The sequence below is a fragment of the Penicillium diatomitis genome, assembly GCF_028827545.1.
Source record: "Penicillium diatomitis strain IBT 30728 chromosome Unknown utg000017l_segment0_segment0, whole genome shotgun sequence".
Classification (NCBI taxonomy): domain Eukaryota; kingdom Fungi; phylum Ascomycota; class Eurotiomycetes; order Eurotiales; family Aspergillaceae; genus Penicillium; species Penicillium diatomitis.
Genome location: NW_026623190.1, coordinates 161,288 through 173,713, shown reverse-complemented (window position 1 = coordinate 173,713; position 12,426 = coordinate 161,288). Strand labels below are relative to the sequence as shown.

Below are 12,426 nucleotides of genomic sequence, written 5' to 3'. Positions count from 1 at the left end.
TGCTCCGACCATGGCATATACCCGGGTGGCTTCGTCGGTCATTGGTCTGCAGTCATAGAGATGTGCTCACTACGACCTCATTCGTAACGAGTCGAGAGCCAAAAGCGTCATTCTCGCCGTTTCTTCTCAATATCTCCCCGCCAACATCATCGTGGGCATCTCATAGATCGTGTACTTCCACTTTCAGCACCTCATTAGCCATGCGACTATTTCTGGTCCGCCACGCAGAATGTGGGCACAATGTGGGCTATGCGACGTATGTGTACGGAGTGGACAGTAATGAGTCGTCTTCTCGTCGGCAGGAACCTCCGCGATAGAAAGAAAGTGTCTGACTGATATTGAGTTCTGCCAGGGTCAAGCCGGGCAATTTGACCGAATTGGGCAGAGAACAAGCTCTTCGGCTAGCACAATATTTTCGCGATCAATCAGTGCGCTTTACTCGCGTCTTCTCGTCAGACCTCGAACGTGCAACCGAGACTGCTCGCGCGATCTGTCGGTATCAATTGGGCAGTGGACCTGCGCTGGAACCGTTCCGGACAGCAAAGCTGCGAGAGCAATGCTCCGGGTGTGGTCCAGTCTTTGGCGAGACAATCCATGTTGAATCGACCTCGTCGATGCGCGCTCGCGCGAATGGCTTCATACGAGACCACATCTTGCCGGAGATGGCCAGTTATAGCAAGGGTCGTGATGTCAACTTTGCCATTGTCGGCCACCGCGTTATTCTGCCGGTGCTCTGGGCGTGTTTGACTGAGATGTTTGAATCGCAGTCCTTCCATCTCTCCCGCAGCGCCGCGTCTCGTGGCAATCATTACACGCATCCGTCGTGGTCGAATACCGGCGTCATGGAAGTAGATATTCGTCCCGGTGATCCTCCCCAAGACATGCTAGTTGAAAACACGATTTATCCGAATGTTGAGCCACCGTGGCTGAGGAGACCAGGGCGGCGACAATCATGCGGAGGTAGTGATGTGTGGATGGGCTGGTCGGTAACTGTTCTGACAGTGGATGATACAACTCATCTAAATCGACGGCTGCTGGGCACCACCGTCCCTCCTGTCCTGTTTGAGACTAAATCAACCAAAAAGCGGCGAATCGATGCTGTCGGTTGAGTGGCTGTGTATATACTGGCAGGTTAATTACTCACCTTTATGTGCTCCTACTGACAAAACTTAGGTTTCGCTAAGCAAGCAAGTCACATGAAGACCACTCGAGTCAGCTATGATCAAAAAAATTCGGCTCCGTCGAGGACTCGGTAGAGTCGGTACACTTGATGCTCGTCCGTTCTCTCTTTAAGTGGGAGTCGAAGAGCTCATATACACACATTTCGTATGTTTTTGCGGTCGATAATGGTAGTCACTTGTGCAGAGTGACCTTTTAGTCTTGTCATGGGATGACTGTATCATTCGAAACAACTATGTGACATGCGCCTCTATCTACACGTGTCCCGCCTACTCCTGACCTACACAGTCCATGTCGGCCTTGGAAAGCACAAGCCACACGTGGCGAAGATAATATATCCAGTCTGTTCCAATAAGAGTTGCGAAAGTCTCGGGCGACATCATTCTTATCATAATAATCATATCATTGACAGATGCTCGAACCATTCGAACGAGCAATAAATATAATTGTACTCCACCGAGCTCAACACAGACTGATCCTCAATGTTGGTATAGTCCACCTGGAGAGATCGCCGCCGAAGCTGGAGACAAGGATATAAGAAACATCTGCTTCATTTTATTTTTGATCTTTCGAGGGCTTGCAAAGGATACCAGAGTCCACCCCCAGCCCTGTCATCAATAAGTTGTTTGGAACTTCGCGCAGCGAAATGGATCTACTCACAAGACCGATTGGTAGTTCTTTCCCTAAGGCAGAGACCGCTCGACCGAGTGCCGCTCCAGCGTATTCTTTATTTCCCTCGAAAACCGCATTTATTGCGACACCACTCTGCAGTACGCTTTTCTCATTCTCTTCGCTTGCCTCAATCATTGACTTGATCTGCCGTCGCAGAATCTCAGCGACTGGTGATTGACACCATCACGTGGTGCGATGGATATAACTTGCGGGCCAGGTGGCGGTGCCCAGATCAGCCACTGCCGTGCTGTTCCAAAGCATGTTATTTGCCCAGATCTACAGATGCACGAATTACCGTGTTGAGGAATTTGACTCAATATTCATTCATATGATCCGTATTTTCTCAATTTGCATGCATCCGGTCCATGTGAGTGCTTTTGCTTTAGAACATAGGACCCCGCAGGCATCCTAGGAAACAAAGCTGAGCAGAATACCTACTGGTCGACCGCAGGGAATGCTTCAGGGACTTCAACGTATCGGACCTTTCCTTTGGGATTGACCGGTATATCGTTCTCCAGAGTTTCCGGTCTTATGTCTTTGAGCATCTGTAAGTTGGTGGTGCCATTTGTGTTCAGCGACGAGAAAGGAGATGCTGCTATTGAAAATTCGCAGGAACGGAACGAGTCTGAACAGCTCTTGTCACGGGTTAGAGAACACCTCAATATCGACCAGGAGGACGGGACTGAGCCGGACAGCCTTGAGACGGCGGTGGAGGGCAACCGCCAGTTTCGAGTGGAAATGGTTAGGCAGGCAGAGGCGGACCAACAGGAGATCTGTTGGCGTCATTGGCCGTATCAGGATAGGTATAGAGAATAATAGCGTGTCTCCTCAGATATGATATAGGGTGGTGCATCATCAGCTTCAATGCATTCTAGTTGTTATTCAAATATGCGAAGGGGTCCTAGAAATTTGCCTAATGGCTGAGGATTGTACCAAGGTCATATCTTTGTTTTGGGTCAGGCAGAGAGTGGTGCTGTAAATAGCTTCAACTCCCCACGCCCTATGGTCGTATGTGACTGATGCAGCTGTTACTAAATTTATGGTCTTGTAAAAGCTCCGAAATAAAGTTGCAAGATTGAGCATGCTGCCGAACACTCCGATGGTCAAGCTTGATCGTGATTCGTGAGCCCTACGGCGCCCTGACCATCATCGATCGGTCGATCGGTCACGTGATGAATCAGTCCAGCACCAATATATACGATAGTAAGACAGAGTCATTTCGATAACATAAGTACGGGCTTGAGCATGATATTTGATGGCTCCAAACAATATGGTTTGGTATAGGGAATAAATCAAAATGTTAGGCGGAATCGGATTGCTATCCCGAGAGCCTGGTCTTGCCGAGACTAGTAGAATGACCTCATGCGCATATGCCACTTGCATCACAACTTCGTCGAGAGCAAGAACAGGCGAAGTACGCCAGAGTCACGCGATTTCAGAATAGATCAATAAATCTGCCAGCTTCGCAGTCTCAACATATGCTAACTCTGCTTCACGCCCCTCTACGCTAGCAAGAGATTTTCACCAACGAAACACCAATCATGCCGAAAGGATCCTGTCTTTGCCATCAACTCCAATACGAGTACCAAGGCGATCCCCTTATGAAGGCAAGTCATACTTTAGTTGTGATGGACAGAGTTCTCGCAAGCTCATTTATCTTGTCAGGGCCCATGCTATTGCTTGTCTTGTCGCAAGATTAGCGGTAGCACCAACACCTTCAACTTACTGCTTCCACATGACAAGCTCACCATTACGAGTGGTACCCCAAAACAATATACTGAGACGCATGAAAGTGGGGAGAATTTGACAGTCTTCTTCTGTGGGGACTGTGGATCAGCTGTCTACAAGACGCATGGGCTTTTCCCGGAGAAAGTTGTCTTGCTCGCGGGTACGCTCGACGATGCGGATGGCTTGGAACAGGCAAAACCTCAAGTTGAGCTGTTTGTCAAACACCGTCCATCGTGGCTAAATGGCCTTGATTGGGCTGATCAGAAAATGGAATTTTGATGCGCCAGAAGGTGAAAATTGGAAGATAACACTGGTTTTCATGCCTCGTGTTATTGTGATTACTGTCTGGACGCCATACCGCCGTACAAGAGACTGATGCATTGATCAGAATGTGAACATTCATCCTTCTGACCGAGATGATAGCCGATCTAGAATGTCTGGGACTCCTTCTTGATCAGCCACCGATATCCTTCCGCTGACGACGAAAGGTAAAGCACTTATATAGGTACGAGAGAAACTTTTTGAGACTTGAATGAATTTATTGACATTGATTCTTCTGAACCAGGAGTAAACGAGTATGTCTTGAAAGACACTTTCCCATCTGAGACGTACCTTGTATCTCTTAGAAGTGATGGAGAGGGCTTTCTGAGTGCCGCAGAAAAAGGATCCTTGCTTTCAGATTGGTGTTGAAATTGCGACTATGAGGCTTTTCTTCCAACAAATGTAAGCTGGTGTCAGTAGCCGATTCTCATATGCTTGGTCAAATTCTCGCTCATGGCATGTTAGTCGCTCGACGACGGTAGTTCTTTCGCTATGAGGTCTGCATGACGTGTGCTGCTCATGACGGAGATGTAGGCGTAGCAGGGTTGAATCAAGCAGAATGGACCCACGGGTTAGATACTTACAGCATCCGGCTAAGAGCGGAACACGTCTTCCAGGGAGTTGCAGAATATGAAGAGCCAAGTGAGGTAGGGGGGTCGGAAACATCCTCGTAGTTGGAGTGAATCAACATCAAACATCGAGCTCAATCATAGTCAGGTGACCCGGACCTTCTATCTTACCTGTTTGCTCAAGAAATATTTGGTCCTTCAATCCAGTCACGCCTGTCTCGCTGCATCAAGCTTCCACATTCTTACCAATTTCAACCACAATATTGATCGATCCCGGCGCAACAATGGAGCCTTGCTCCGATGAAGAGAAACCTGTTTCTTGCGAAAAGTTACCTTCTGTCCCAGACCTTGCGGAAGCACTCGAGGACCGAGAAATTTTCCTGGTCGAATATGGACAAGTAATACATAATTGAAACGGATACCCCGTTGTTCTCACCGTAAGTGATACAGAGCCTCGTATGTTACAAACTCGATATCACCGATGACTGCTGCGAACACCTTGCCGTAAAACATGCCGATTTTGCCGTCCCTGATGGAATGCGCTCGCTTGCATCAGAAATCCTCTTGGATCATGACGCGCCCTTATGTCTCCATCCTCAAACACAGTTTCCAGTAACGCGTTGTGGGAACAATTTTGTTTCACCCACAAGTCATACTACGGCGTCTTCGTGATTCTCTACCCGCTCCTTTTCATCGGCTTTACCCTTGAGGGCACCTACAAAGTCGACCCAACCTTTGACTTCTCGATGAGAATCTCAACACCCAAACCTTATCCGTACATATCGCCTCTGATTCAGGACCTACTTTGTCTTCTACTTGAGGCCGCTTCTAGACATCGAGTCAAATTTGAGCTGTTGACTTTCATCGCCTTCGGTTGTTTTCGACACGAGCCGCTCTATACCAAGGACAGCAACTGTTTTGATGGCGAGAGTGAAGAGGAGTGCCAGGAGCGAGTTAATGCATGTGTGAAGGATATGAAAGCTTAGGACTGGGGTACTGCCAAAACAGAATACCTCCTTATTGCTGAGTCGGTTATCAGGGATTGTCAATCCATTTATCATCTTTGCGGCCAAGAATGAGAATGACTGCTGGTCCGCTGTCATTATGGCTTCGCCAGTGCTGATTTTGTTACCCCTTGGTCATTTTGAACTGTATCATAGAGTATGCTTGTCCGACTATGAATGAAATACAGCCGTCTGCGGCCTTTTTCTTGACAGCTTCCAAATTCATCTGACTATAGGTAGAAACACTGTGGGAGTGGTCCTCACATTGAGCAGAAATACCCAACCGAATCCTAAAAATGCGAGAGGAAGCCATATGAAGCCAGATATAGAAAAAAAAACAACCCAAAGAACAATCCGCCGGAGAGGCAGAAGAAGCAGCGGAGGAGGCAGCGGGATAGAAGAAAACTGACGCGTTGCCGGTCTCGACATGACTTGAAGTTTCATCGTTGCACCCCGATCAATTTTTTCTGAGAGATTCAACTTCTCCCATCCTTTCATGCTGGGTTTAGCAAAATTCTCTCGTCATTCTTGACGATGGCCCTGGGTAGAGGCTGACTTTCGGCATGCGTACGCGACTACTTCTGCTCGGCACGACACCTACTTTATTGATACCACATGTGATTTTGGTGGGATACCTTTGAAAATGTGAGGCTTAGACTGGGGGATTCGAAGAATAGACAATAGAGTGATTGCCCAAGTCATCGAAAAGGGTGCTGCTGCGGCCCTGCTAAAGGAGGCGTCCGTGTCGATTAGACTTCCAGAATCTCTATAAGCTGGAATACTCAGGCGATTGTAGTGATTCCTCAACTGAAGGACATCTCTTCTTGCGTTTGATTTTGCGTCTTTCAGCGTGTCTCTCCCTAGGTAAACATGTACTTACTAGCAGATCACTACCAGTGGGGCCATTATTGCCCCCCGTTGGTCAGGTCTCAAGAGTGGGACTTGCCGCGCCAGGGGGCAGTTACAGACGAAGACGATTCTCAATTAAGGTTAAGCAGTCTAGATTCAAGCAGTTCGTACGCCGGCAAAAGTACCTTAACCTCTCCACGCCCAGAACAATGCTAGTCGACGAGAAAGTACCGGAGCGGGCGGTAAGTCACAGAAAGCTCAGAGCCCAGAGCCCACACTTAAAGTGACGAGGCCTCGGAACAATTTGATACCCAACCAGAGAAAAGAAAAAAGAGAAAAACTCCGCGTGCAAAAGTAAAACGACGCCGATGCGATTCAAGCTCGGGTGGCCGAAGCCACCTGCATCCGCTGGCAGGCGAAGCCCTTGATTATTTTCGGGCATCTGGGCAAGATTGGATCAGGTATTGTCGGATGGACACAGGTGTAGTTCTAACTTCTCCATAGCCCAGCCAGCTCCATTACCTGCCACCTACAATTTCGAATTCGCGTGCCCTCGAATATCTGCAGGCGTTTCCTGTGTGCCAGCATTCCGCCTATGGAATTGCGCGGGCTCACAATATCAGTTACACAGTACCTAACAATACCTACCGCGAGCGTCTGTAGACTTTGTACTGCGTGGTGCGCACAAATGGATGTACATTCTCCTTCTGGAACTTCCAGAAATATTGTATTTTGTGTCCACTGCATGAACAGCACTTCTATGGCTTTGCGACGCTGCCCGACCGATGGCCACTTGTGCAGTGGGCACGTGATGCTTTGAGCATCGGGTTAGACACGCTGGGACGATGTATATTGCGGCGACACGCGGGCCGTCGATCGGACAGGGAAGCTTGGAGAAATGCGACCGGACAGACACAAGAAACAACACTGAGTCCAGAAATGGCATGAGAGAAAAAAAAAAGCCAATACTTCATGTATTTGGCGTTAAGCACTTAAGACTCTGAGAGAGGGGGTGTGGAAGAAGAATTTCATAATCAGAGTCTGCATCATTTGATTTGACCCGATGATTGACCTACAAGGGAAAGTGGCACGATTACACAGAGAGAGAGACTGGGAGAGAGTAAAGATTGAAGAGTGAGTGGGTGAGAGGGAGAAAAAAAGAATGCAAAAAGATAGCAAACCCTGGTTTCGATCCAGGTACCTTCGGGTTATGAGCCCGACGCGCTTCCTATGCGCCAGCTTGCTTGTTGGATGATAGAACGTGATCTTTTTGACAATATGAACCATCACGCAATCTTTGTGTGGGAGCCACTAGGGCCACTAACCCATTCTGGGGTTAGTGCTGTGCTCGTCGCCTAGCCCCACTTGGGACCACTGTCAATCATGGATCTGCAATAGATAACCGTGGTCCTGGGCTGAGCACTAAACTAACATCTTGCATGCATTACATCTTTGAGTTTTATCCCTTCGCTTCGCACTGGAGGTCTGCAGGAAACTCACGGTTCGTAGTTTCTCAAAGCTACATGCTTCTTGAGTCGTAACTCCAGTATTGTTTGAGGTAAATGCCCTGTGTCTGGACGCAAAGCATCGACCACTAAGATGCATCGAGTTCATTGCCCTCCTCGAGCCCACCGAGAATGGACAAGCGATTGTGTCATTGGAAACAAAATCTAAAGAGAGTTTACTACGTTTGATGTTTCAAAGTGCTTATCTATTGCATCCGCTCCAGCTGAGTGACCTTGTAAGTCCATAAGTCCATATATACTTAATCCCCCTTCATCCTGGACATGATGGCGGCAGGCTCTCTCGCGATTTGCTGGCAATTGATCCATCTACAGAGCACAATGCAAATGATTTCCAACCTCGGACAGCGGACACCAAAGTGTCGGATAAAGCAAAGATCATGCTCAACAGAACATACCAGCGGGACAGCAACCAGTACCGCTCCGGTTGCAGCCGTTGCAGCAGACACGGCAATTGATGCTTGGGAGCCGTGGGGGACCATAGTCCCACAGACAGTTGGGACCGGCGATTTGTTTCACCATGAAGCTGCCAATACCGTCTTTACATCCGGCAGATGTCAGATCGGACTATTGGCCTAGTCTTAGCATGAAAGATGTCTCGTTCGATAGAAAGATGAGGGGACCATACGCAGCCGGGATTCCAGATGGTGATGGTGTTTGAAGACTGACAGTCGTAATCCCTGAATGATGTGTCGGAAACGGGAGACCCTTTAGACGCAGATACTTTTTACACCCTGACCGGACATGGTCAACATACTCATAAGCGACTATAACATTTTATACTGGTCAGGACCGATGGAGGTAATAGAGTGCCACCTAGCAAAGCAGGCGTGTTAGTGAGAATCGTAGACTCATACCGTTCAACCCCCGTATGGAACTTACCACGGTGAATCAAGTCAAATGCACAGATTCCAAGGCTGTTTAGCAAAGCCACACTGGCCATCCCAGTTCAGATCAGTGCAAATTTCCACCTGCAAGAAGAAACTCGTCAGCGATGAAGAAACCCAGAGCAGCAGTCAAGTCAAGACGAGAACGACAATGCAGGGATCAAGGGCAACATACACCACCTTCAATCCGCTTCTGAAAAGTGGTGGAATTGCGCCATTCGACCTGGGCAGGCTCAAACTGAGGCTCACTGGCAGAGGGGGCTACAGCGGTAACCACCTAGAGAAGGGCAGTGAAGACGACAGCAGCACGCATTTTGAGATTTTGTATCAAAGCAATGGAGAGGTTTGAGGTGATGTCTGATAATGTTCGCCAAGCGAGCGACGTGATCTGCACATGCCTTTATAAAGTTTATCAATTGGAGAGCTTGAAAGGTAGTCAATATCAATTGCTGTCTTCGTCTCGGACCCAGTTGCTACCGATCGAGCATCGAGGCCTAAATCCGCCGGGCTCAAAGCATACTGTCGCATTCATGTCTGTGGCCTTGCAGAAGAGCTATAGTCAAGTTACCAATCCAGACGTGAATGATCATCTACTAAGCATTTGCGCAGTCCATGATTACACCTAAAAGGAAACTGGTCTCTACACGTCGGCGGTGATTCCGAAACTGACTTGGTGCGCGGTACCTTCACTTTCTGCTGGGCCAGATAGGGTGAGGGCCCGTGCGACGATGTACAACAACTTTAGTGCAGGTGGGCCACGACTTGGCGGTGCCGTTGCACGGCCCTGCCCCTAATTCTGTCAGACGGAGGGTATGAGATTATGACTCAGAATATCCCACGGGTACCCAACCAGGTATGATGACAATGCATGGATAGACTCGAGCAGTGCCCGACTGGATCTGTCGTCTCGCGACAAATCAGCTTATCCAAGTGAGTTACCTGCTTAATTTTGTTGATGGATGGATACATTGCGCCTGCACCGTTTCCCTGGAGAACAAATCTCATGTCCCCTTATGCAACATCCAAAAACAAACGAATATGATAAGAGATAGGCTACCGATTAGAATCGAACCCCATTGAAACGCACCAAGGGATATCGGCGTCATGAAATGATAGTTGCTGGTACATCCCGGCATGCGCACACAGCTAGGGTCTCATCATAGAGCAGCACACTCGTGCTTGATCCGCCGAGTCCACTGGTCCTACCGTAACTGGTTAGACGCATTTTGTCCACTGTCTAGTATCTAAGTACCAAGGATTGTCTTGACGCTAGTGTGCTCCATCTCCAAAACAGGTAGGCGACGACCCCCTGAAAATCCTCAGGGCTTCGTGGACAAATATCGCAGATGCACTTATTGAGTCTCACCCGAGACTCAAATACTTCACCCGGTTATCACGTGACAGAATCAATCAAGCTCGTGCAAGATATTGTTTTGGTGCGGCGCGGGCTATGATACAATATCTCCTCCACTAATCGGAATATCATGTCTTTATCGACTTTGCCCGCCGAGATCATTCTCAGTATTGCAACTTATCTCGACGATGAATGGTCGATCAATGCCCTTCATCAAGCGAACAAGAGATTCTATTGTTTGCTTCAAGACTTTCTCTACCAACACAACGTCGTCCATTCGAATGCAACGGCCCTCGAGTGGTCCGCTCGCAATGGCTGTGTTGAGGCTGGACGAAATGCTCTGAAGGCGGGTGAACTGTCAGATCAGCACTACTCATCAGCTTTCGCATATGCTGCTCTCGCCGGACATGCACCTTTGTTCAGATGATGATCGATCATGGTACCAACCCGTACTCGGGGCCAGATGATCTGATTTGCGGTGTATCGTACGATTTCAAGCACTGCCTCGATCATGACAGATTGAGGTTTGAATTGTTTGATGACGACGATGATGATGCCTGGGAAAGCGATATGGACGCCGATGACGACGAAGACGACTTGCAGGGCTTGATGCTCTGTGATGCTGCGGTCTTATTGGCCGCTTTCAAGGGAAATTCTGACGTGGTTGATATTATACTGGAATATGGAGATTCCAGGGGACTACCGTTCCCCAATAAACAGGGCTCTCCATTGCACGTTGCTGCTCGGCAAGGCCACCTTGACATTGTGAGAAGCATCCTCGAGCGTGGAGGGCCCCTCGAAATCCTGGATGCATCGGGAATGACGCCGCTGTCTAGGGCTGCGTCTGCAGGTCGAAATGAGGTTGTTCAATTTCTGATAGAACAGGGAGCAGCCACAAACTACCCTGAAAAAGTGACCAGAACGCCTCTTTTCAGGGCAGCATATGGTGGGCATACGGAGACTGTCGAGCTTCTTCTGAGCCAAGGTGCTGAAACTAGCGCGTGGGATGATTGGTCGACTGTCCTATTGCTTGTGGAGATGGCCTTCATGAAACACTTTGCTACTGCGGAGACGCTGAAGACAGCCGTGAACCTGCAACGGATCCTCGCCGCTGGAGATCCTAATGATATTGAGCCAGGACCGCTTTTGATGGTTGCGGCTGCTTGCGGGTGGAAAGATTATGTGCAATTGCTCCTTGGAAGGGGTGTTCCTCCCGAGATCCCGGATTCCTTTGGCTGGTGGACGCCAGTCAACTGGAGAAAGCTTTCTGAGAACCGTGTTGGCTCCTCAGCCCTGGCTGTTGCGGCAGGGAATGGCCGACTAGACATTGTCAAGCTCTTGATCGCAGAATATCCTGAGATCGTTCGGTCTTCGCCAGATGACACTAGTGTGACCGGGCTGATGTGGGCGGTTACGGATGGTTATGCTGACATTGTTAAGCTTCTCTTGGATGCTGGAGCAGATCCAAACACGAAGGGCTGTCTATATGAAGGGCCGGTAGTGCTCAGTTCAGTCAAGTGGCCAGAGATTATGGGAATGCTACTTGATGCGGGCGCCGCCACGTCGCATTTATCAGGCAACCGGAACATCTACATGAAATCCATTTGTGGAGGTCATGTGGATGCTCTGAAGGTTCTCGAAGAGAAAAATGTCCCGTGGGGATGGCAGCCCGGGTATCCAGTCAGTTCAGCGTCGCGCGGAGGTTGTGCGATGGTGGAATACATTCTGTCGAGGTTCGTCGTGCCGCCTGAAGAAAGTGACCTTGAAAGAGTATATTTGTGCGCATTGCGCTCTGCAGATGTCGAAATGGTCGATTACCTGTACCGAAGAGGCTTGATACTAAACCCTCACGCCATTGCCACAGATTGGGGCACTGGAAAGCGTTTGCGCCATCCACTGGATCTGATAAGGTCACCCGACGGAGACATGCACAAGGTGGCGGCAATGATGGATACACTCATCGCAAAGGGTATGCCTTTGGAGTCTGTGGCATCGTCTCTTTGCTCAGACCCTGAGGTGTATCGGCTGCGTTCCGCCGAAATGGTCCAGCAACTAAACATGTTGGTCGACCGAGGGGTGACTTTCAATCTACACGATGAATCTGATGCTTGGACTGATATTATGAAGCTCGCGATTGTGTGGCGTTCTCCAAAAATAGTCCACCTCCTTTGTCAAGGCTAAAACTAAAATCGAGAACACGCGACGCTTGAAAACCTGGAGGCGGCACACAACCAAGTGGTCAATAAGCTTGACGAGAATGGTCAATACGATAACGACAATATTCTGGCGATTTTACGGCGTGTTGTGGCTCAGAAAAAATTTCAGCAGCTCAAGAAGACG

At 48.9% G+C, this 12,426-nt stretch overlaps 6 protein-coding genes across 6 annotated transcripts; 3 read left to right on the top strand and 3 right to left on the bottom strand.

Moving 5' to 3' along the window:
• Positions 1-200: 200 nt before the first annotated feature.
• On the top strand, positions 201-1,109 carry N7539_009414 (phosphoglycerate mutase family protein; the record flags this gene model as incomplete). Its single annotated transcript, XM_056939009.1, has 2 exons — positions 201-262; positions 353-1,109. 2 exons carry the CDS (start codon positions 201-203, stop codon positions 1,107-1,109), a joined length of 819 nt encoding a protein of 272 aa, XP_056785731.1.
• Positions 1,110-3,392: 2,283 nt separating this feature from the next.
• N7539_009413 (GFA family protein) lies at positions 3,393-3,858 on the top strand (the record flags this gene model as incomplete). Its single annotated transcript, XM_056939008.1, has 2 exons — positions 3,393-3,511; positions 3,552-3,858. 2 exons carry the CDS (start codon positions 3,393-3,395, stop codon positions 3,856-3,858), a joined length of 426 nt encoding a protein of 141 aa, XP_056785730.1.
• Positions 3,859-4,695: 837 nt separating this feature from the next.
• On the bottom strand, positions 4,696-4,982 carry N7539_009412 (uncharacterized protein; the record flags this gene model as incomplete). Its single annotated transcript, XM_056939007.1, has 2 exons — positions 4,696-4,849; positions 4,906-4,982. The coding sequence occupies 2 exons, from the start codon at positions 4,980-4,982 to the stop codon at positions 4,696-4,698; spliced, it is 231 nt and encodes a 76-aa protein (XP_056785729.1).
• A 3,247-nt stretch (positions 4,983-8,229) lies between these two features.
• Positions 8,230-8,606, bottom strand: N7539_009411 (uncharacterized protein; the record flags this gene model as incomplete). The annotated part of the gene is made up of 3 exons (XM_056939006.1): positions 8,230-8,412; positions 8,474-8,553; positions 8,603-8,606. The coding sequence occupies 3 exons, from the start codon at positions 8,604-8,606 to the stop codon at positions 8,230-8,232; spliced, it is 267 nt and encodes an 88-aa protein (XP_056785728.1).
• A 135-nt stretch (positions 8,607-8,741) lies between these two features.
• On the bottom strand, positions 8,742-9,264 carry N7539_009410 (uncharacterized protein; the record flags this gene model as incomplete). Its single annotated transcript, XM_056939005.1, has 3 exons — positions 8,742-8,816; positions 8,908-9,009; positions 9,199-9,264. The coding sequence occupies 3 exons, from the start codon at positions 9,262-9,264 to the stop codon at positions 8,742-8,744; spliced, it is 243 nt and encodes an 80-aa protein (XP_056785727.1).
• A 952-nt stretch (positions 9,265-10,216) lies between these two features.
• N7539_009409 (uncharacterized protein) lies at positions 10,217-12,267 on the top strand (the record flags this gene model as incomplete). Its single annotated transcript, XM_056939004.1, has 2 exons — positions 10,217-10,503; positions 10,605-12,267. The coding sequence occupies 2 exons, from the start codon at positions 10,217-10,219 to the stop codon at positions 12,265-12,267; spliced, it is 1,950 nt and encodes a 649-aa protein (XP_056785726.1).
• Between the last annotated feature and the right edge of the window lie 159 nt (positions 12,268-12,426).